Source organism: Xyrauchen texanus, chromosome 36 (genome assembly GCF_025860055.1).
Source record: "Xyrauchen texanus isolate HMW12.3.18 chromosome 36, RBS_HiC_50CHRs, whole genome shotgun sequence".
Lineage (NCBI taxonomy): Eukaryota > Metazoa > Chordata > Actinopteri > Cypriniformes > Catostomidae > Xyrauchen > Xyrauchen texanus.
Window position 1 is genome coordinate 1,669,401 of NC_068311.1, and position 25,889 is coordinate 1,695,289.

Consider the following 25,889-nt stretch of genomic DNA (forward strand, 5'->3'; position numbering starts at 1 on the left):
GAACTTTGTTAAAGTGCAAAAATATATATATATAATGTTTTAATTATATTATAATGATATAATACATTAAAATGAACTTTGTTAAAGTGCAAAAATATATATATATAATGTTTTAATTATATTATAATGATATAATACATTAAAATGAACTTTGTTAAAGTGCAAAAAATATATATATATAATGTTTTAATTATATTATAATGATATAATACATTAAAATGAACTTTGTTAAAGTGCAAAAATATATATATATAATGTTTTAATTATATTATAATGATATAATACATTAAAATGAACTTTGTTAAAGTGCAAAAAATATATATATATAATTGTTTTTATTATATTATAATGATATAATACATTAAAATGAACTTTGTTAAAGTGCAAAAATATATATATATAATGTTTTAATTATATTATAATGATATAATACATTAAAATGAACTTTGTTAAAGTGCAAAAAAATATATATATATAATGTTTTAATTATATTATAATGATATAATACATTAAAATGAACTTTGTTAAAGTGCAAAAATATATATATATAATGTTTTTAATTATATTATAATGATATAATACATTAAAATGAACTTTGTTAAAGTGCAAAAAATATATATATATAATGTTTTTAATTATATTATAATGATATAATACATTAAAATGAACTTTGTTAAAGTGCAAAAAAATATATATATATAATTGTTTTTATTATATTATAATGATATAATACATTAAAATGAACTTTGTTAAAGTGCAAAAAAATATATATATATAATTGTTTTTATTATATTATAATGATATAATACATTAAAATGAACTTTGTTAAAGTGCAAAAAAATATATATATATATAATTGTTTTTTATTATATTATAATGATATAATACATTAAAATGAACTTTGTTAAAGTGCAAAAAAAATATATATATATAATTGTTTTTTATTATATTATAATGATATAATACATTAAAATGAACTTTGTTAAAGTGCAAAAAAAATATATATATATAATTGTTTTTATTATATTATAATGATATAATACATTAAAATGAACTTTGTTAAAGTGCAAAAAAATATATATATATAATTGTTTTTTATTATATTATAATGATATAATACATTAAAATGAACTTTGTTAAAGTGCAAAAAAAATATATATATATAATTGTTTTTTATTATATTATAATGATATAATACATTAAAATGAACTTTGTTAAAGTGCAAAAAAAATATATATATATAATTGTTTTTTATTATATTATAATGATATAATACATTAAAATGAACTTTGTTAAAGTGCAAAAAAATATATATATATAATTGTTTTTTATTATATTATAATGATATAATACATTAAAATGAACTTTGTTAAAGTGCAAAAAAAATATATATATATAATTGTTTTTTATTATATTATAATGATATAATACATTAAAATGAACTTTGTTAAAGTGCAAAAAAATATATATATATATAATTGTTTTTATTATATTATAATGATATAATACATTAAAATGAACTTTGTTAAAGTGCAAAAAAAATATATATATATAATTGTTTTTTATTATATTATAATGATATAATACATTAAAATGAACTTTGTTAAAGTGCAAAAAAAATATATATATATAATTGTTTTTTATTATATTATAATGATATAATACATTAAAATGAACTTTGTTAAAGTGCAAAAAAATATATATATATAATTGTTTTTTATTATATTATAATGATATAATACATTAAAATGAACTTTGTTAAAGTGCAAAAAAATATATATATATATAATTGTTTTTTATTATATTATAATGATATAATACATTAAAATGAACTTTGTTAAAGTGCAAAAAAAATATATATATATAATTGTTTTTATTATATTATAATGATATAATACATTAAAATGAACTTTGTTAAAGTGCAAAAAAATATATATATATAATTGTTTTTTATTATATTATAATGATATAATACATTAAAATGAACTTTGTTAAAGTGCAAAAAAAATATATATATATAATTGTTTTTTATTATATTATAATGATATAATACATTAAAATGAACTTTGTTAAAGTGCAAAAAAATATATATATATATAATTGTTTTTTATTATATTATAATGATATAATACATTAAAATGAACTTTGTTAAAGTGCAAAAAAATATATATATATATAATTGTTTTTTATTATATTATAATGATATAATACATTAAAATGAACTTTGTTAAAGTGCAAAAAAATATATATATATATAATTGTTTTTTATTATATTATAATGATATAATACATTAAAATGAACTTTGTTAAAGTGCAAAAAAAATATATATATATAATTGTTTTTTATTATATTATAATGATATAATACATTAAAATGAACTTTGTTAAAGTGCAAAAAAATATATATATATATAATTGTTTTTATTATATTATAATGATATAATACATTAAAATGAACTTTGTTAAAGTGCAAAAAAATATATATATATAATTGTTTTTTATTATATTATAATGATATAATACATTAAAATGAACTTTGTTAAAGTGCAAAAAAATATATATATATATAATTGTTTTTTATTATATTATAATGATATAATACATTAAAATGAACTTTGTTAAAGTGCAAAAAAATATATATATATATAATTGTTTTTTATTATATTATAATGATATAATACATTAAAATGAACTTTGTTAAAGTGCAAAAAAAAATATATATATATAATTTTTTTTTATTATATTATAATGATATAATACATTAAAATGAACTTTGTTAAAGTGCAAAAAAAATATATATATAATTGTTTTTTTATTATATTATAATGATATAATACATTAAAATGAACTTTGTTAAAGTGCAAAAAAAATATATATATATATAATTGTTTTTTATTATATTATAATGATATAATACATTAAAATGAACTTTGTTAAAGTGCAAAAAAAATATATGTATATAATTGTTTTTTATTATATTATAATGATATAATACATTAAAATGAACTTTGTTAAAGTGCAAAAAAAAATATGTATATAATTGTTTTTTATTATATTATAATGATATAATACATTAAAATGAACTTTGTTAAAGTGCAAAAAAATATATATATATATAATTGTTTTTTATTATATTATAATGATATAATACATTAAAATGAACTTTGTTAAAGTGCAAAAAAAATATATATATATAATTGTTTTTTATTATATTATAATGATATAATACATTAAAATGAACTTTGTTAAAGTGCAAAAAAATATATATATATAATTGTTTTTTATTATATTATAATGATATAATACATTAAAATGAACTTTGTTAAAGTGCAAAAAAATATATATATATATAATTGTTTTTTATTATATTATAATGATATAATACATTAAAATGAACTTTGTTAAAGTGCAAAAAAATATATATATATAATTGTTTTTTATTATATTATAATGATATAATACATTAAAATGAACTTTGTTAAAGTGCAAAAAAAATATATATATATAATTGTTTTTTATTATATTATAATGATATAATACATTAAAATGAACTTTGTTAAAGTGCAAAAAAAATATATATATATAATTGTTTTTTATTATATTATAATGATATAATACATTAAAATGAACTTTGTTAAAGTGCAAAAAAATATATATATATATAATTGTTTTTATTATATTATAATGATATAATACATTAAAATGAACTTTGTTAAAGTGCAAAAAAATATATATATATATAATTGTTTTTTATTATATTATAATGATATAATACATTAAAATGAACTTTGTTAAAGTGCAAAAAAAATATATATATATAATTGTTTTTTATTATATTATAATGATATAATACATTAAAATGAACTTTGTTAAAGTGCAAAAAAATATATATATATATAATTGTTTTTTATTATATTATAATGATATAATACATTAAAATGAACTTTGTTAAAGTGCAAAAAAATATATATATATATAATTGTTTTTTATTATATTATAATGATATAATACATTAAAATGAACTTTGTTAAAGTGCAAAAAAAATATATATATATATAATTGTTTTTTATTATATTATAATGATATAATACATTAAAATGAACTTTGTTAAAGTGCAAAAAAATATATATATATATAATTGTTTTTTATTATATTATAATGATATAATACATTAAAATGAACTTTGTTAAAGTGCAAAAAAAATATATATATATAATTGTTTTTTATTATATTATAATGATATAATACATTAAAATGAACTTTGTTAAAGTGCAAAAAAAATATATATATATAATTGTTTTTTATTATATTATAATGATATAATACATTAAAATGAACTTTGTTAAAGTGCAAAAAATATATATATATATAATTGTTTTTATTATATTATAATGATATAATACATTAAAATGAACTTTGTTAAAGTGCAAAAAAATATATATATATAATTGTTTTTTATTATATTATAATGATATAATACATTAAAATGAACTTTGTTAAAGTGCAAAAAATATATATATATATAATTGTTTTTTATTATATTATAATGATATAATACATTAAAATGAACTTTGTTAAAGTGCAAAAAAATATATATATATATAATTGTTTTTATTATATTATAATGATATAATACATTAAAATGAACTTTGTTAAAGTGCAAAAAAATATATATATATATAATTGTTTTTTATTATATTATAATGATATAATACATTAAAATGAACTTTGTTAAAGTGCAAAAAATATATATATATATAATTGTTTTTTATTATATTATAATGATATAATACATTAAAATGAACTTTGTTAAAGTGCAAAAAATATATATATATATAATTGTTTTTTATTATATTATAATGATATAATACATTAAAATGAACTTTGTTAAAGTGCAAAAAAATATATATATATATAATTGTTTTTTATTATATTATAATGATATAATACATTAAAATGAACTTTGTTAAAGTGCAAAAAAATATATATATATAATTGTTTTTATTATATTATAATGATATAATACATTAAAATGAACTTTGTTAAAGTGCAAAAAATATATATATATATAATTGTTTTTATTATATTATAATGATATAATACATTAAAATGAACTTTGTTAAAGTGCAAAAAAATATATATATATATAATTGTTTTTTATTATATTATAATGATATAATACATTAAAATGAACTTTGTTAAAGTGCAAAAAATATATATATATATAATTGTTTTTATTATATTATAATGATATAATACATTAAAATGAACTTTGTTAAAGTGCAAAAAATATATATATATATAATTGTTTTTTATTATATTATAATGATATAATACATTAAAATGAACTTTGTTAAAGTGCAAAAAAATATATATATATATAATTGTTTTTATTATATTATAATGATATAATACATTAAAATGAACTTTGTTAAAGTGCAAAAAAATATATATATATATAATTGTTTTTATTATATTATAATGATATAATACATTAAAATGAACTTTGTTAAAGTGCAAAAAAATATATATATATATAATTGTTTTTTATTATATTATAATGATATAATACATTAAAATGAACTTTGTTAAAGTGCAAAAAAAATATATATATATAATTGTTTTTTATTATATTATAATGATATAATACATTAAAATGAACTTTGTTAAAGTGCAAAAAATATATATATATATAATTGTTTTTATTATATTATAATGATATAATACATTAAAATGAACTTTGTTAAAGTGCAAAAAAATATATATATATATAATTGTTTTTATTATATTATAATGATATAATACATTAAAATGAACTTTGTTAAAGTGCAAAAAAATATATATATATATAATTGTTTTTTATTATATTATAATGATATAATACATTAAAATGAACTTTGTTAAAGTGCAAAAAAAATATATATATATAATTGTTTTTTATTATATTATAATGATATAATACATTAAAATGAACTTTGTTAAAGTGCAAAAAAAATATATATATATAATTGTTTTTTATTATATTATAATGATATAATACATTAAAATGAACTTTGTTAAAGTGCAAAAAAATATATATATATATAATTGTTTTTTATTATATTATAATGATATAATACATTAAAATGAACTTTGTTAAAGTGCAAAAAAAATATATATATATAATTGTTTTTTATTATATTATAATGATATAATACATTAAAATGAACTTTGTTAAAGTGCAAAAAAAATATATATATATAATTGTTTTTTATTATATTATAATGATATAATACATTAAAATGAACTTTGTTAAAGTGCAAAAAAAATATATATATATAATTGTTTTTTATTATATTATAATGATATAATACATTAAAATGAACTTTGTTAAAGTGCAAAAAAAATATATATATATAATTGTTTTTTATTATATTATAATGATATAATACATTAAAATGAACTTTGTTAAAGTGCAAAAAAATATATATATATATAATTGTTTTTATTATATTATAATGATATAATACATTAAAATGAACTTTGTTAAAGTGCAAAAAAATATATATATATATAATTGTTTTTTATTATATTATAATGATATAATACATTAAAATGAACTTTGTTAAAGTGCAAAAAAATATATATATATATAATTGTTTTTTATTATATTATAATGATATAATACATTAAAATGAACTTTGTTAAAGTGCAAAAAAAATATATATATATAATTGTTTTTTATTATATTATAATGATATAATACATTAAAATGAACTTTGTTAAAGTGCAAAAAAATATATATATATAATTGTTTTTTATTATATTATAATGATATAATACATTAAAATGAACTTTGTTAAAGTGCAAAAAAATATATATATATATAATTGTTTTTTATTATATTATAATGATATAATACATTAAAATGAACTTTGTTAAAGTGCAAAAAATATATATATATATAATTGTTTTTTATTATATTATAATGATATAATACATTAAAATGAACTTTGTTAAAGTGCAAAAAAATATATATATATATAATTGTTTTTTATTATATTATAATGATATAATACATTAAAATGAACTTTGTTAAAGTGCAAAAAATATATATATATATAATTGTTTTTTATTATATTATAATGATATAATACATTAAAATGAACTTTGTTAAAGTGCAAAAAAAATATATATATATAATTGTTTTTTATTATATTATAATGATATAATACATTAAAATGAACTTTGTTAAAGTGCAAAAAAATATATATATATATAATTGTTTTTTATTATATTATAATGATATAATACATTAAAATGAACTTTGTTAAAGTGCAAAAAAAATATATATATATATAATTGTTTTTTATTATATTATAATGATATAATACATTAAAATGAACTTTGTTAAAGTGCAAAAAAATATATATATATATAATTGTTTTTTATTATATTATAATGATATAATACATTAAAATGAACTTTGTTAAAGTGCAAAAAAATATATATATATAATTGTTTTTATTATATTATAATGATATAATACATTAAAATGAACTTTGTTAAAGTGCAAAAAAAATATATATATATAATTGTTTTTATTATATTATAATGATATAATACATTAAAATGAACTTTGTTAAAGTGCAAAAAATATATATATATATAATTGTTTTTATTATATTATAATGATATAATACATTAAAATGAACTTTGTTAAAGTGCAAAAAAAATATATATATATAATTGTTTTTTATTATATTATAATGATATAATACATTAAAATGAACTTTGTTAAAGTGCAAAAAAAATATATATATATAATTGTTTTTTATTATATTATAATGATATAATACATTAAAATGAACTTTGTTAAAGTGCAAAAAAAATATATATATATAATTGTTTTTTATTATATTATAATGATATAATACATTAAAATGAACTTTGTTAAAGTGCAAAAAAATATATATATATATAATTGTTTTTTATTATATTATAATGATATAATACATTAAAATGAACTTTGTTAAAGTGCAAAAAAATATATATATATATAATTGTTTTTTATTATATTATAATGATATAATACATTAAAATGAACTTTGTTAAAGTGCAAAAAAAATATATATATATAATTGTTTTTTATTATATTATAATGATATAATACATTAAAATGAACTTTGTTAAAGTGCAAAAAATATATATATATATAATTGTTTTTTATTATATTATAATGATATAATACATTAAAATGAACTTTGTTAAAGTGCAAAAAAATATATATATATATAATTGTTTTTATTATATTATAATGATATAATACATTAAAATGAACTTTGTTAAAGTGCAAAAAAAATATATATATATAATTGTTTTTTATTATATTATAATGATATAATACATTAAAATGAACTTTGTTAAAGTGCAAAAAAAATATATATATATAATTGTTTTTTATTATATTATAATGATATAATACATTAAAATGAACTTTGTTAAAGTGCAAAAAAAATATATATATATAATTGTTTTTTATTATATTATAATGATATAATACATTAAAATGAACTTTGTTAAAGTGCAAAAAAATATATATATATAATTGTTTTTTATTATATTATAATGATATAATACATTAAAATGAACTTTGTTAAAGTGCAAAAAAATATATATATATATAATTGTTTTTTATTATATTATAATGATATAATACATTAAAATGAACTTTGTTAAAGTGCAAAAAAAATATATATATATAATTGTTTTTTATTATATTATAATGATATAATACATTAAAATGAACTTTGTTAAAGTGCAAAAAAAATATATATATATAATTGTTTTTTATTATATTATAATGATATAATACATTAAAATGAACTTTGTTAAAGTGCAAAAAAAATATATATATATATAATTGTTTTTATTATATTATAATGATATAATACATTAAAATGAACTTTGTTAAAGTGCAAAAAAAATATATATATATAATTGTTTTTTATTATATTATAATGATATAATACATTAAAATGAACTTTGTTAAAGTGCAAAAAAATATATATATATATAATTGTTTTTTATTATATTATAATGATATAATACATTAAAATGAACTTTGTTAAAGTGCAAAAAAAATATATATATATAATTGTTTTTTATTATATTATAATGATATAATACATTAAAATGAACTTTGTTAAAGTGCAAAAAAATATATATATATATAATTGTTTTTTATTATATTATAATGATATAATACATTAAAATGAACTTTGTTAAAGTGCAAAAAAATATATATATATATAATTGTTTTTTATTATATTATAATGATATAATACATTAAAATGAACTTTGTTAAAGTGCAAAAAAATATATATATATATAATTGTTTTTTATTATATTATAATGATATAATACATTAAAATGAACTTTGTTAAAGTGCAAAAAATATATATATATATAATTGTTTTTTATTATATTATAATGATATAATACATTAAAATGAACTTTGTTAAAGTGCAAAAAAATATATATATATATAATTGTTTTTTATTATATTATAATGATATAATACATTAAAATGAACTTTGTTAAAGTGCAAAAAAATATATATATATATAATTGTTTTTTATTATATTATAATGATATAATACATTAAAATGAACTTTGTTAAAGTGCAAAAAAATATATATATATAATTGTTTTTTATTATATTATAATGATATAATACATTAAAATGAACTTTGTTAAAGTGCAAAAAAATATATATATATATAATTGTTTTTTATTATATTATAATGATATAATACATTAAAATGAACTTTGTTAAAGTGCAAAAAAATATATATATATATAATTGTTTTTTATTATATTATAATGATATAATACATTAAAATGAACTTTGTTAAAGTGCAAAAAAAATATATATATATAATTGTTTTTTATTATATTATAATGATATAATACATTAAAATGAACTTTGTTAAAGTGCAAAAAATATATATATATATAATTGTTTTTTATTATATTATAATGATATAATACATTAAAATGAACTTTGTTAAAGTGCAAAAAAATATATATATATATAATTGTTTTTATTATATTATAATGATATAATACATTAAAATGAACTTTGTTAAAGTGCAAAAAAAATATATATATATAATTGTTTTTATTATATTATAATGATATAATACATTAAAATGAACTTTGTTAAAGTGCAAAAAAATATATATATATATAATTGTTTTTTATTATATTATAATGATATAATACATTAAAATGAACTTTGTTAAAGTGCAAAAAAAATATATATATATAATTGTTTTTTATTATATTATAATGATATAATACATTAAAATGAACTTTGTTAAAGTGCAAAAAAAATATATATATATAATTGTTTTTTATTATATTATAATGATATAATACATTAAAATGAACTTTGTTAAAGTGCAAAAAAAATATATATATATAATTGTTTTTTATTATATTATAATGATATAATACATTAAAATGAACTTTGTTAAAGTGCAAAAAAAATATATATATATAATTGTTTTTTATTATATTATAATGATATAATACATTAAAATGAACTTTGTTAAAGTGCAAAAAAATATATATATATATAATTGTTTTTATTATATTATAATGATATAATACATTAAAATGAACTTTGTTAAAGTGCAAAAAAAATATATATATATAATTGTTTTTTATTATATTATAATGATATAATACATTAAAATGAACTTTGTTAAAGTGCAAAAAAAAATATGTATATAATTGTTTTTTATTATATTATAATGATATAATACATTAAAATGAACTTTGTTAAAGTGCAAAAAAAAATATATATATATAATTTTTTTTTATTATATTATAATGATATAATACATTAAAATGAACTTTGTTAAAGTGCAAAAAAAATATATATATAATTGTTTTTTTATTATATTATAATGATATAATACATTAAAATGAACTTTGTTAAAGTGCAAAAAAATATATATATATATAATTGTTTTTTATTATATTATAATGATATAATACATTAAAATGAACTTTGTTAAAGTGCAAAAAAAATATATATATATAATTGTTTTTTATTATATTATAATGATATAATACATTAAAATGAACTTTGTTAAAGTGCAAAAAAAATATATATATATAATTTTTTTTATTATATTATAATGATATAATACATTAAAATGAACTTTGTTAAAGTGCAAAAAAATATATATATATAATTGTTTTTTATTATATTATAATGATATAATACATTAAAATGAACTTTGTTAAAGTGCAAAAAAATATATATATATATAATTGTTTTTTATTATATTATAATGATATAATACATTAAAATGAACTTTGTTAAAGTGCAAAAAAAATATATATATATAATTGTTTTTTATTATATTATAATGATATAATACATTAAAATGAACTTTGTTAAAGTGCAAAAAAAATATATATATATAATTGTTTTTTATTATATTATAATGATATAATACATTAAAATGAACTTTGTTAAAGTGCAAAAAAAATATATATATATAATTTTTTTTATTATATTATAATGATATAATACATTAAAATGAACTTTGTTAAAGTGCAAAAAAATATATATATATAATTGTTTTTTATTATATTATAATGATATAATACATTAAAATGAACTTTGTTAAAGTGCAAAAAAATATATATATATATAATTGTTTTTTATTATATTATAATGATATAATACATTAAAATGAACTTTGTTAAAGTGCAAAAAAATATATATATATATAATTGTTTTTTATTATATTATAATGATATAATACATTAAAATGAACTTTGTTAAAGTGCAAAAAAAATATATATATATATAATTGTTTTTATTATATTATAATGATATAATACATTAAAATGAACTTTGTTAAAGTGCAAAAAAAATATATATATATATAATTGTTTTTTATTATATTATAATGATATAATACATTAAAATGAACTTTGTTAAAGTGCAAAAAATATATATATATATAATTGTTTTTATTATATTATAATGATATAATACATTAAAATGAACTTTGTTAAAGTGCAAAAAATATATATATATATAATTGTTTTTATTATATTATAATGATATAATACATTAAAATGAACTTTGTTAAAGTGCAAAAAAAATATATATATATATAATTGTTTTTTATTATATTATAATGATATAATACATTAAAATGAACTTTGTTAAAGTGCAAAAAAATATATATATATATAATTGTTTTTTATTATATTATAATGATATAATACATTAAAATGAACTTTGTTAAAGTGCAAAAAAATATATATATATATAATTGTTTTTTATTATATTATAATGATATAATACATTAAAATGAACTTTGTTAAAGTGCAAAAAAATATATATATATATAATTGTTTTTATTATATTATAATGATATAATACATTAAAATGAACTTTGTTAAAGTGCAAAAAAAAAAATCTATATATATAATTTTTTTTATTATATTATAATGATATAATACATTAAAATGAACTTTGTTAAAGTGCAAAAAAAATATATATATATAATTGTTTTTTATTATATTATAATGATATAATACATTAAAATGAACTTTGTTAAAGTGCAAAAAAAATATATATATATAATTGTTTTTTATTATATTATAATGATATAATACATTAAAATGAACTTTGTTAAAGTGCAAAAAAATATATATATATATAATTGTTTTTTATTATATTATAATGATATAATACATTAAAATGAACTTTGTTAAAGTGCAAAAAAATATATATATATAATTGTTTTTTATTATATTATAATGATATAATACATTAAAATGAACTTTGTTAAAGTGCAAAAAAAATATATATATATAATTTTTTTTATTATATTATAATGATATAATACATTAAAATGAACTTTGTTAAAGTGCAAAAAAATATATATATATAATTGTTTTTTATTATATTATAATGATATAATACATTAAAATGAACTTTGTTAAAGTGCAAAAAAAATCTATATATATAATTTTTTTTATTATATTATAATGATATAATACATTAAAATGAACTTTGTTAAAGTGCAAAAAAAATATATATATAATTTTTTTATTATATTATAATGATATAATACATTAAAATGAACTTTGTTAAAGTGCAAAAAAAAATATATATATAATTTTTTTTATTATATTATAATGATATAATACATTAAAATGAACTTTGTTAAAGTGCAAAAAAAAATATATATATAATTTTTTTATTATATTATAATGATATAATACATTAAAATGAACTTTGTTAAAGTGCAAAAAAAAATCTATATATATAATTTTTTTATTATATTATAATGATATAATACATTAAAATGAACTTTGTTAAAGTGCAAAAAATATATATATATATATATATATATATATATATCATTCATTTTAATTTATTATAAATAAATACTGGAAGCTTCTATATTTTATTTGTTCTGTACTTGGCACAAAAAATTTAAATCTAATCTAATGAATTTGTGTTCATCAGAAGTGGATCTGATATATTATGGAAAGTTCTAGTGATTCCAGCTGAACATAGAGACAAAAGTTAATATGCAAATGTGCTTTAGGCTCAAAATAAATGTGATGATTTCAGGGATTCTCAATGGCTACATCAATTTGCAACATTAAAAGAAAATAGCCTCAATGTTCCCTGTTGATCTAAATTAAAACTTTATTTGAAATTCAGTAATCGGATTATTGTCTGTTCGGATCAAACTCACCTTCAGACCTTTTACAATGTCATGTATTACCCAGGAGGGCTTTAACTCTTCTGGCACTTTCTAACAGAGGTTTAAGCAGAACTGGTTCATGTTAATGACACAATGAAAGTTTTTATGTACTCCTTCACATTTATTGGCTTTAAAGAATCTCTATATTGTGAACGACACTTGAGATGCAAATAAATGTTACCAAGTTAACCTCTTAAAATGTTTAATATGCTGATAACGTTTGATCGGATTGAAGTCAGATTTTCATTGGAGCTGTACAGAGAGAATTGTGAAACTGTGTCTGTGTTTCTTAAACACTTTATAGAGTTACTTTAGTAACTGATCTTATACATATACAGTGTATGAGTGACCTCCAGGAGGCAGATCATGACATGAAGAATCACATTTCACTGATGTTTTGATATAAGAGATCAAAGTACTATAAAAACACTTTCTATGATTCAGAGCTGAAAACTTCCTCCTTAACAGAAAAACAGTTTTTATTGATTTAAAGCTGCAGAATCGGCCGTTTGGAATTAATGGAACCTGTGACATCACAATGACCAAATATATTTGCATATGTCTGACGTCAATGCGTCATTGGCCCCGCCCATTGGTGCTCAGTCAGTCACGTAGGTGAAGAGGAGAGAGATGGGCCTGTCCTGAGACCACCAAAAAGATAAGAGAACTCTTCCCGGGGCTCCCGCAAGCTTCTCCGTTCACCATCTTTCGGGTGCCTTACACAGGACACCCTCATGTGCCTGTCTGGATTTAAATATTTTTCTACATAAACGTGGACGAACGACATTGACCGTTTTCATACATCTCGCGCTGCTTTTAAAAGCGTGTTCACAGAAAAATATATTATATTGAAATATGTAGTCTAGGTAGGGAGCTCACTATATATTGAGATACCATCAGAGTGTTCTGAGAGAAAATATATTATATTGAAATATGTAGTCTATGTAGGGAGCTCACTAGATTTTGAGACACCATCAGAGTGTTCTGAGAGAAAAAATATTATATTGAAATATGTAGTCTTGGTAGGGAGCTCACTAGATATTGAGACACCATCAGAGTGTTCTGAGAGAAAAAATTATTATATTAAAATATGTAGTCTAGGTAGGGAGCTCACTAGATTTTGAGACACCATCAGAGTGTCCTGAGAGAAAAAATATTATATTGAAATATGTAGTCTTGGTAGGGAGCTCACTAGATATTGAGACACCATCAGAGTGTCCTGAGAGAAAAAAATATTATATTGAAATATGTAGTCTAGGTAGGGAGCTCACTAGATATTGAGGCACCATCAGAGTGTTCTGAGAGAAAAAATATTATATTGAAATATGTAGTCTAGGTAGGGAGCTCACTAGATATTGAGGCACCATCAGAGTGTTCTGAGAGAAAAAATATTATATTGAAATATGTAGTCTCGGTAGGGAGCTCACTAGATATTGAGACACCATTAGAGTTTCCTGAGAGAAAAAATATTATATTGAAATATGTAGTCTAGGTAGGGAGCTCACTAGATATTGAGACACCATCAGAGTGTTCTGAGAGAAAAAATATTATATTGAAATATGTAGTCTAGGTAGGGAGCTCACTAGATATTGAGACACCATCAGAGTGTTCTGAGAGAAAAAATATTATATTGAAATATGTAGTCTAGGTAGGGAGCTCACTAGATATTGAGGCACCATCAGAGTGTTCTGAGAGAAAAAATATTATATTGAAATATGTAGTCTAGGTAGGGAGCTCACTAGATATTGAGGCACCATCAGAGTGTTCTAAGAGAAAAAATATTATATTGAAATATGTAGTCTTGGTAGGGAGCTCACTAGATATTGAGACACCATCAGAGTGTCCTGAGAGAAAATATAAATTACATTGAAATATGTAGTCTAGGTAGGGGCTCACTAGATATTGAGACAACATCAGAGTGTCCAGAGAGAAAAAATATTATATTGAAATATGTAGTCTAGGTAGGGAGCTCACTAGATATTGAGACAACATCAGAGTGTTCTGAGAGAAAATATAAATTACATTGAAATATGTAGTCTAGGTAGGGCGCTCACTAGATATTGAGACAACATCAGAGTGTCCAGAGAGAAAAAAATATTATATTGAAATATGTAGTCTAGGTAGGGAGCTCACGATATATTGAGACACCATATATTTATATTTATATTTATGCATTTGGCAGACGCTTTTATCCAAAGCGACTTACAGTGCACTTATTACAGGGACAATCCCCCCGGAGCAACCTGGAGTTAAGTGCCTTGCTCAAGGACACAATGGTGGTGGCTGTGGGGCTTGAACCAGTGTCCTTCTGATTATCAGATTACAAGTTATGTGATTAGACCACTACACCACCACCACTCAGAACACACCATCAGAGTGTTCTGAGAGAAAACATGAATTATATTGAAATATGTAGTCTAGGTAGGGAGCTCACTAGATATTGAGACACCATCAGAGTGTCCAGAGAAAAAAAAATATTATATTGAAATATGTAGTCTAGGTAGGGAGCTCACTAGATATTGAGACACCATCAGAGTGTTCTGAGAGAAAATATAAATTACATTGAAATATGTAGTCTAGGTAGGGAGCTCACTAGATATTGAGACACCATCAGAGTGTCCTGAGAGAAAATATAAAGTACATTGAAATATGTAGTCTAGGTAGGGAGCTCACTAGATATTGAGACATCATCAGAGTGTTCTGAGAGAAAACATGAATTATATTGAAATATGTAGTCTAGGTAGGGAGCTCACTAGATATTGAGACACCATCAGAGTGTCCTGAGAGAAAATATAAATTATATTGAAATATGTAGTCTAGGTAGGGAGCTCACTAGATATTGAGACACCATCAGAGTGTTCTGAGAGAAAACATGAATTATATTGAAATATGTAGTCTAGGTAGGGAGCTCACTAGATATTGAGACATCATCAGAGTGTCCAGAGAGAAAAAAATATTATATTGAAATATGTAGTCTAGGTAGGGAGCTCACTATATATTGAGACACCATCAGAGTGTTCTGAGAGAAAATATAAATTACAATGAAATATGTAGTCTAGGTAGGGAGCTCACTAGATATTGAGACACCATCAGAGTGTTCTGAGAGAAAATATATTATATTGAAATATGTAGTCTAGGTAGGGAGCTCACTAGATATTGAGACACCATCAGAGTGTTCTGAGAGAAAACATGAATTATATTGAAATATGTAGTCTAGGTAGGGAGCTCACTAGATATTGAGACACCATCAGAGTGTCCTGAGAGAAAATATAAATTACATTGAAATATGTAGTCTAGGTAGGGAGCTCACTAGATATTGAGACAACATCAGAGTGTTCTGAGAGAAAATATAAATTACATTGAAATATGTAGTCTAGGTAGGGAGCTCACTAGATATTGAGACACCATCAGAGTGTCCAGAGAGAAAATATAAATTACATTGAAATATGTAGTCTAGGTAGGGAGCTCACTAGATATTGAGACACCATCAGAGTGTCCAGAGAGAAAATATATATTACATTGAAATATGTAGTCTAGGTAGGGAGCTCACTAGATATTGAGACACCATCAGAGTGTTCTGAGAGAAAATATATTATATTGAAATATGTAGTCTAGGTAGGGAGCTCACTAGATATTGAGACACCATCAGAGTGTTCTGAGAGAAAACATGAATTATATTGAAATATGTAGTCTAGGTAGGGAGCTCACTAGATATTGAGACACCATCAGAGTGTCCTGAGAGAAAATATAAATTACATTGAAATATGTAGTCTAGGTAGGGAGCTCACTAGATATTGAGACAACATCAGAGTGTTCTGAGAGAAAAATATAAATTACATTGAAATATGTAGTCTAGGTAGGGAGCTCACTAGATATTGAGACACCATCAGAGTGTCCTGAGAGAAAATATAAATTACATTGAAATATGTAGTCTAGGTAGGGAGCTCACTAGATATTGAGACAACATCAGAGTGTCCAGAGAGAAAAAATATTATATTGAAATATGTAGTCTAGGTAGGGAGCTCACTAGATATTGAGACACCATCAGAGTGTTCAGAGAGAAAATATATTATATTGAAATATGTAGTCTAGGTAGGGAGCTCACTATATATTGAGACACCATCAGAGTGTTCTGAGAGAAAATATAAATTACAATGAAATATGTAGTCTAGGTAGGGAGCTCACTAGATATTGAGACAACATCAGAGTGTCCAGAGAGAAAAAAATATTATATTGAAATATGTAGTCTAGGTAGGGAGCTCACTAGATATTGAGACACCATCAGAGTGTTCTGAGAGAAAATATATTATATTGAAATATGTAGTCTAGGTAGGGAGCTCACTAGATATTGAGACACCATCAGAGTGTCCTGAGAGAAAATATAAATTACATTGAAATATGTAGTCTAGGTAGGGAGCTCACTAGATATTGAGACACCATCAGAGTGTCCTGAGAGAAAATATAAATTACATTGAAATATGTAGTCTAGGTAGGGAGCTCGTTGTGTTTTGTTCCAGTCAGTGTTCCGTGTGTCTATGCGCTGAGTGGGAGGGGCTTGTCTGTAAGCCCCGCCTCAAATCAGCTGAACACAAACTTCTTTCACACATTAAAGGAAATCCCAAGAACTCTGTCACACTGTGTCATAACGCAAGAGCTGCACAGACGCGGTCCACGCTCGCGGAGTGTATCACTGGCGTTACTGGAGAGTGTCCTCGTGTTTTTGTGATTGTGTGTGCGCGTCTCTCTCTCTCTCTCTCTCTCTCTCTCTCTGTGTGTGTGTGTGTGTGAGCTGCAGTCATGGCTGTGGACGGATCAGACCAGCGCGCGCTGCAGTATGAGCAAACTTTGGTGAGTGTTTCTTCTTTTTATCTGCGCTATTTTCCCCCAGACTGTCACGCAGCTCGCGAGAGTGTGTCTGTCCCGTGTCCTGCTGTCACCACATACACAAACAGTTGTTGTGTGTCTGTAAATATCATTCAATCAAATGGAGAGCTGTCTGATACATTTGTATCATTTGAGATTCAAATAAAGGGAAGCTGAGTAACAATGACATTATGAGCTGATATCAGAGATGGACTGTCTCTCTGTCTCTCTGTCTGTCTGTCTGTCTGTCTGTCTGTCTGTCTGTCTGTCTGTCTGTCTGTCTTTCTTTCTGTCTCTCTCCTCATCTCTCTCTATATGTGTATAAATATATATATATATATATATATATATCACACGTACAGAGAAAGAGACAGACAGACAGATGCATATATATATACATATATATCTCTATATGTATATATATATGCATCTGTCTGTCTCTCTCTCTCTCTCTCTGTATGTATATATATATGCATCTGTCTCTCTCTCTCTCTCTTTCATATATATATATATATGTACACACACATGCATCTGTCTGTCTGTCTGTCTGTCTCTCTCTCTCTCTCTCTCTCTCTCTCTCTCTCTCTCTATATATATATATATATATATACACATGCATCTGTCTGTCTCTCTCTACTCTCTCTCTGTCTCTCTCTCTCTATATATATATATACACATGCATCTGTCTGTCTCTCTCTCACTCTATATATATATATATATATATATATATGTATATATGCATCTGTCTGCTCTCTCTCTCTCTCTCTCTCTATATATATATATATATATATATATGCATCTGTCTGTCTCTCTCTCTCTCTCTCTCTCTCTCTATATATATATATATATACACATGCATCTGTCTGTCTCTCTCTCACTCTATATATATATATATATATATATATATATATGTATATATGCATCTGTCTGTCTCTCTCTCACTCTCTCTCTCTCTCTCTATATATATATGTATATATGCATCTGTCTGTCTCTCTCAGTGTGTTGTTTCATCCGTGTGTATGATGGTTTTCTGTGTTGTGATGGTTGAAGGTTATCTTAGTTGTCTCATCATGAGCTGAGAGTGAGACAGCGGTCACCTGTATGGTTAATTTGATCCCAGTGACCCTCGAGACACCTGGATATGACATCATGACATCAACAATCAGACGTGTTTATACTGTACATGACGTCACTGGACATCTGCCTCGACTGTTGCGCAACTCTCATTTAATTTATTTGCTATTTATCTGTAATAATATTTACTAAGTAAAGTCTGTTTGTCATGCAAGTATTTATACAAAAATAGATTCTAGATGGATATATTCTCAAGAGGAAGTATTTCAACATCCTAAAACACCCAGAACTCAGTAGTCATGTGCAGTTTGTCTGAATGAACGCACCCTCGATGGAAGTATCAGTGGCCAAGAATTCATGTGCACCATTAACTCCATGTGTTAAAGTGTTCCATTGGACATTAATGTATTGTCATTATCAACAGTTCAAAAGGAAGATAAAGATTCATATCAGTCATTATACAACCAGCAGCGCTGCTCAATCAACACAAACTATCACACAAATACACACACAGACCTTTGTTGTGCAGCTGGTGTGAAAGAGTTTCTGAGCTGATCATATTAAATTACATTAATAATACAATCTGATCTGGGATCAGTACACGTTAAGCTCAATCAACAGCATTTGTAGCATAATGTTGACCACAGAAAATAGTAAATATCTGGGTTACAGTGAGATACTTACAATGGAGGTCAATGAAGGCCAATCTGTTATTAAAGCTTTGAAACACTTTCAACAGTATAGACACAAGACGTTTACATGATTGAAGTGTGATAAAATCACTTACAGGTTACATGGTACAGTAAAACATAAATAAACATATTTAAACATACTTTGCCTCAAAGAACTTGCAAAGAATTGGTTGGTCATTTATTTTAATAATTTAAATACAAACATGTTAAAATGGATGGAGTTAATTAGACATAATTTTACAGGTATAATTAATTGATAGTCAAGTCATTTTTAATTGTATCACGCATTTCACAACACAAAATCAATTGTAAGCAGTTTTACAGAAAATTATGCATTAACAGAAAAAGAAGCTGTAATATCTGTAATGTCTTGGAGTCGTAATCGTGCGATACAATTATATGCATGCATGCCTTTGCACGCTACAAGTATATGCACGCACGCCATTGCGCAACACAAGTATATGCATGCACGCCATTGTGCGACACACGTATATGCACGCACGCCATTGCGCAACACATGTATATTCACGCACGCCATTGCGCAACACATGTATATTCACGCACGCCATTGCGCAACACAAGTATATGCATGCACGCCATTGTGCGACACACGTATATGCACGCACGCCATTGCGCAACACAAGTATATTCACGCACGCCATTGCGCACAGTATATGCATGACGCCATTGCGACACAGTATGTGCACGCACGCCATTGCGCAACACATGTATATTCACGCACGCCATTGCGCAACACATGTATATTCACGCACGCCATTGCGCAACACAAGTATATGCACGCACGCCATTGCGCGACACAAGTATATGCACGCAAGCCATTGCGCAACACAAGTATATGCACGCACGCCATTGCGCAACACATGTATATTCACGCACGCCATTGTGCGACACACGTATGTGCACGCACGCCATTGCGCAACACATGTATATTCACGCACGCCATTGTGCGACACACGTATATGCACGCACGCCATTGCGCGACACAAGTATATGCACGCAAGCCATTGCGCAACACAAGTATATGCACGCGCATGCGCACATATGCATGCGCCATTGGCGACACAAGTATATGCACGCCATTGGCGCACAAGTATAGCATGCGCTTGCGACACAAGTATAGGCATGCACGCCATTGGGCGACACAAGTATATGCACGCACGCCCTTGCGCGACACAAGTATAGGCATGCACGCCATTGGGCGACACAAGTATATGCACGCACGCCGTTGCGCGACACAATTATATGCACGCACGCCGTTGCGCGACAAGTATATGCACGCACGCCATTGCGCGACACAAGTATATGCACGCATGCCATTGCGCGACACAAGTATTTGCATGCTACATGTATATGCATATTAACGCCATTGCGCGACACAAGTATTTGCACGCACGCCATTGCGCGACACAAGCTTATGCACGCACGCCATTGCGCGATACAAATATATGCACGCACGCCATTGCGCGACACAAGATTACCGTAATTTCCGGACTATAAGCCGCAACTTTTTTCCCATGCTTTGAACCTCGCGGCTTAAACAACGATGCGGCTAATATATGGATTTTTCCCGCTTTCAAATTTTATTTAAAAAAAAAAACATTCTGTGACGTGCTCAGTTTTTGGCGGCATGAAGCTTTCATTAGACCAATGAAATTGCCGAGCGGGTTAAGGTCAAACAACTTTTTTGTTTACTGTTTAGATTAAATCGAGCGCGCTCAAACTTCCCATCATTCTGATTACGGTAGTCATTTTGTCACCCTCAAGACACGGAGAAATGCATATGATGCAGCTTTCAAGTTGAAGGCGATTGATCTGGCTGTTGGAAAAGTAAATAGAGCTGCTGCACGGGGAGACGTTGGAAACAGCAGCGTGATGAATTGACTCAGTGCAAAAAGACAACTAAAGCTGAGGCTATTCAACTCCGACACCGAAGGAGATGACTTCAGTGGTTTCAGGTGCATAAGAGGAGGAAGATAGTGACCAATGACTTTCTTGCTAGGCTACTGTTTACTGCTAATTTTGTATTTTTTGTTACAAGCCGTGTGTGGCAGCGGGGGCGTGGTCAAGCGCCCGTCCTGGAGAGAAAAGCGGTAAGGGCGCTTACACCTGAGCTAATGTCTAACACCTGTGTCTAATTTCAGTAAGCGTGGGGAGAGCGGCATAAAAAGGCAGCAGAGAGAGAGAGAGTGAGTGACAGACAAACACATGTCAGTCTAGTGTTGGCGCATAGAAGTCCAAGAATTGAGAAACTTTATAAAATTGATTGGAAACATTGCTGTGGCCATTAAAAGCCTTACCTGGAACGTCAAGTGCCCTGCTTCACGTGTCCTTCTTGGGAAAACTGTCACACTGGCACCAGTGTGACATGAAAGATCACTTGTTTTGTTGTATTCATGGACAGAAATGGCCTCCTGTCGAATTGCAAACTGTGAGCGGATGTCAGTATTTTGAAGTTTGAGGGTTAGGTTTAGGGGTTAGAGTTACTAAGTTTGAAAACCATTGTGTCTTCACTAATTCACTAGTAAGAATGTTTTCTTGATCTGATGTTTAGCTGTAAACTACAATCGTTGGACTTGGATCAATAAGATGTGTGTTTCCATTGTTCGTGGAACAGATAAGAGCTATCCTCAGATAACTGTTAGACGTGTCATTATGGAATTATTGATCATTTTCGTTCTCAATCTGAAGTGTGTGATGGTTCAGAGAGGTAATGAATAACTGTGTGTGTGTGATCTCAGCATCTGTTTGATCTTGTAGGAATGTTCTGTATGTCTCTATCAAGGAGATCTATAATACCTGCGTTCTGTATCTGTTAAATAGAAGTCTTTCTCATGCTTTTATGAGCGCTCTAAAATATGAAAACATCTAGTACAGTGGCAAGAAAAAGTATGTGAACCCTTTGGAATTATCTGCATTTATGTATACATTTGTCTTCAAATTTTGTTACAATAATGAACAAACACAATCTGCTTTAACTAATAATGCACAAATTATTGTTTTGTTCTTGTACAGATTGAATACGTCATGCAAACATTCACAGTGTAGGTTGGAAAAAGTATGTGAACCTGTAGGCTAATTATGCCAACAAAAGCTAATTAGAGTCAGGAGTTGGCAAACCTGGCATCGAGTTAATGAAATGAGATTGTCGGTGTGGATTAGAGCTACTTTGACTTATAAAAAGCACTCAAATGTTTTGAGTTTGCTATTTACAAGCATCTGCTGATGTGGACCATGCCTTGCTTTTGCAAGGTCTCTTTTTTAAGAGACCTACGATTAAGAATTGTTGCTAGAAAGTTATCTGGAAGAGTTTAGCTATTCATCTGTCCACAGTTAGACACATTGTCTATAAATGGAGATGATTTAGTACTATAGGTACTCTCACTAGAAGTGGCTGTTAGATATTCATCTGTCCACAGTTAGACAAACTGTCTATAAATGGAGATGATTTGGTACTATAGGTACTCTCTCTAGAAGTGGCCATTAGATATTCATCTGTCCACAGTTAGACACATTGTCTATAAATGGAGATGATTTGGTACTATAGGTACTCTCTCTAGAAGTGGCCGTTAGATATTCATCTGTCCACAGTTAGACACATTGTCTATAAATGGAGATGATTTAGTACTATAGGTACTCTCACTAGAAGTGGCCGTTAGATATTCATCTGTCCACAGTTAGACAAACTGTCTATAAATGGAGATGATTTAGTACTATAGGTACTCTCACTAGAAGTGGCCGTTAGATATTCATCTGTCCACAGTTAGACAAACTGTCTATAAATGGAGATGATTTAGTACTATAGGTACTCTCTCTAGAAGTGGCCGTTAGATATTCATCTGTCCACAGTTAGACAAACTGTCTATAAATGGAGATGATTTAGTACTATAGGTACTCTCTCTAGAAGTGGCCGTTAGATATTCATCTGTCCACAGTTAGACAAACTGTCTATAAATGGAGATGATTTAGTACTATAGGTACTCTCTCTAGAAGTGGCCGTTAGATATTCATCTGTCCACAGTTAGACAAACTGTCTATAAATGGAGATGATTTGGTACTATAGGTACTCTCTCTAGAAGTGGCCGTTAGATATTCATCTGTCCACAGTTAGACAAACTGTCTATAAATGGAGATGATTTAGTACTATAGGTACTCTCTCTAGAAGTGGCCGTTAGATATTCATCTGTCCACAGTTAGACAAACTGTCTATAAATGGAGATGATTTAGTACTATAGGTACTCTCACTAGAAGTGGCCGTTAGATATTCATCTGTCCACAGTTAGACAAACTGTCTATAAATGGAGATGATTTGGTACTATAGGTACTCTCTCTAGAAGTGGCCGTTAGATATTCATCTGTCCACAGTTAGACAAACTGTCTATAAATGGAGATGATTTAGTACTATAGGTACTCTCTCTAGAAGTGGCTGTTAGATATTCATCTGTCCACAGTTAGACAAACTGTCTATAAATGGAGATGATTTAGTACTATAGGTACTCTCTCTAGAAGTGGCCGTTAGATATTCATCTGTCCACAGTTAGACAAACTGTCTATAAATGGAGATGATTTGGTACTATAGGTACTCTCTCTAGAAGTGGCCGTTAGATATTCATCTGTCCACAGTTAGACAAACTGTCTATAAATGGAGATGATTTGGTACTATAGGTACTCTCACTAGAAGTGGCCATTAGATATTCATCTGTCCACAGTTAGACACATTGTCTATAAATGGAGATGATTTAGTACTATAGGTACTCTCTCTAGAAGTGGCCGTTAGATATTCATCTGTTCACAGTCAGACAAACTGTCTATAAATGGAGATGATTTGGTACTATAGGTACTCTCTCTAGAAGTGGCCATTAGATATTCATCTGTCCACAGTTAGACACATTGTCTATAAATGTAGATGATTTAGTACTATATGTACTCTCACTAGAAGTGGCTGTTAGATATTCATCTGTCCACAGTTAGACAAACTGTCTATAAATGGAGATGATTTAGTACTATAGGTACTCTCACTAGAAGTGGCTGTTAGATATTCATCTGTCCACAGTTAGACAAACTGTCTATAAATGTAGATGATTTAGTACTATAGGTACTCTCACTAGAAGTGGCCATCCAGTCAAGATAACTCAATGACACCGCAGAATGCTCAGTGAGGTAAAGAAGAGCCCTAGAGTGACAGATAAAGACATGAAGGACTCACTGGAACTGGTTAACATCTCTGTTCATGAGTCTACTATACAGAAAACATTAAACAGGTGTTCATGGCAGGACATTACAAAGGAAGCCGCTGCTTTCCAACAGAACATTTCTGCACACCTGAAGTTTGCCAAAGACCACCTTGACACTCCACAACACTACTGGGAAAATGTTTTGTGTACTGATGAAGCTAAGGTTGAATTGTTTGGGAAGAACAGCAGCACTACGTATGGCATAAAAAGGGCAC

General features: G+C 24.5%; 2 protein-coding genes across 2 annotated transcripts in view; one reads left to right on the forward strand and one right to left on the reverse strand.

The window, feature by feature from the left end:
* The window catches only part of LOC127630210 (uncharacterized histidine-rich protein DDB_G0274557-like), an 83,339-nt gene that overhangs the window by 7,552 nt on the left and 49,898 nt on the right, over positions 1-25,889 (reverse strand). The gene's annotated exons all lie outside the window — the stretch shown is intronic.
* LOC127630223 (chloride channel protein 2-like) overlaps positions 18,405-25,889 on the forward strand; it is a 64,071-nt gene continuing 56,586 nt past the window's right edge. Inside the window, 2 exon segments of the mRNA XM_052107705.1 lie at positions 18,405-18,513; positions 18,565-18,641. Coding sequence (XP_051963665.1) covers positions 18,591-18,641 — 51 coding nt within the window. The 5' untranslated portion in view covers positions 18,405-18,513; positions 18,565-18,590.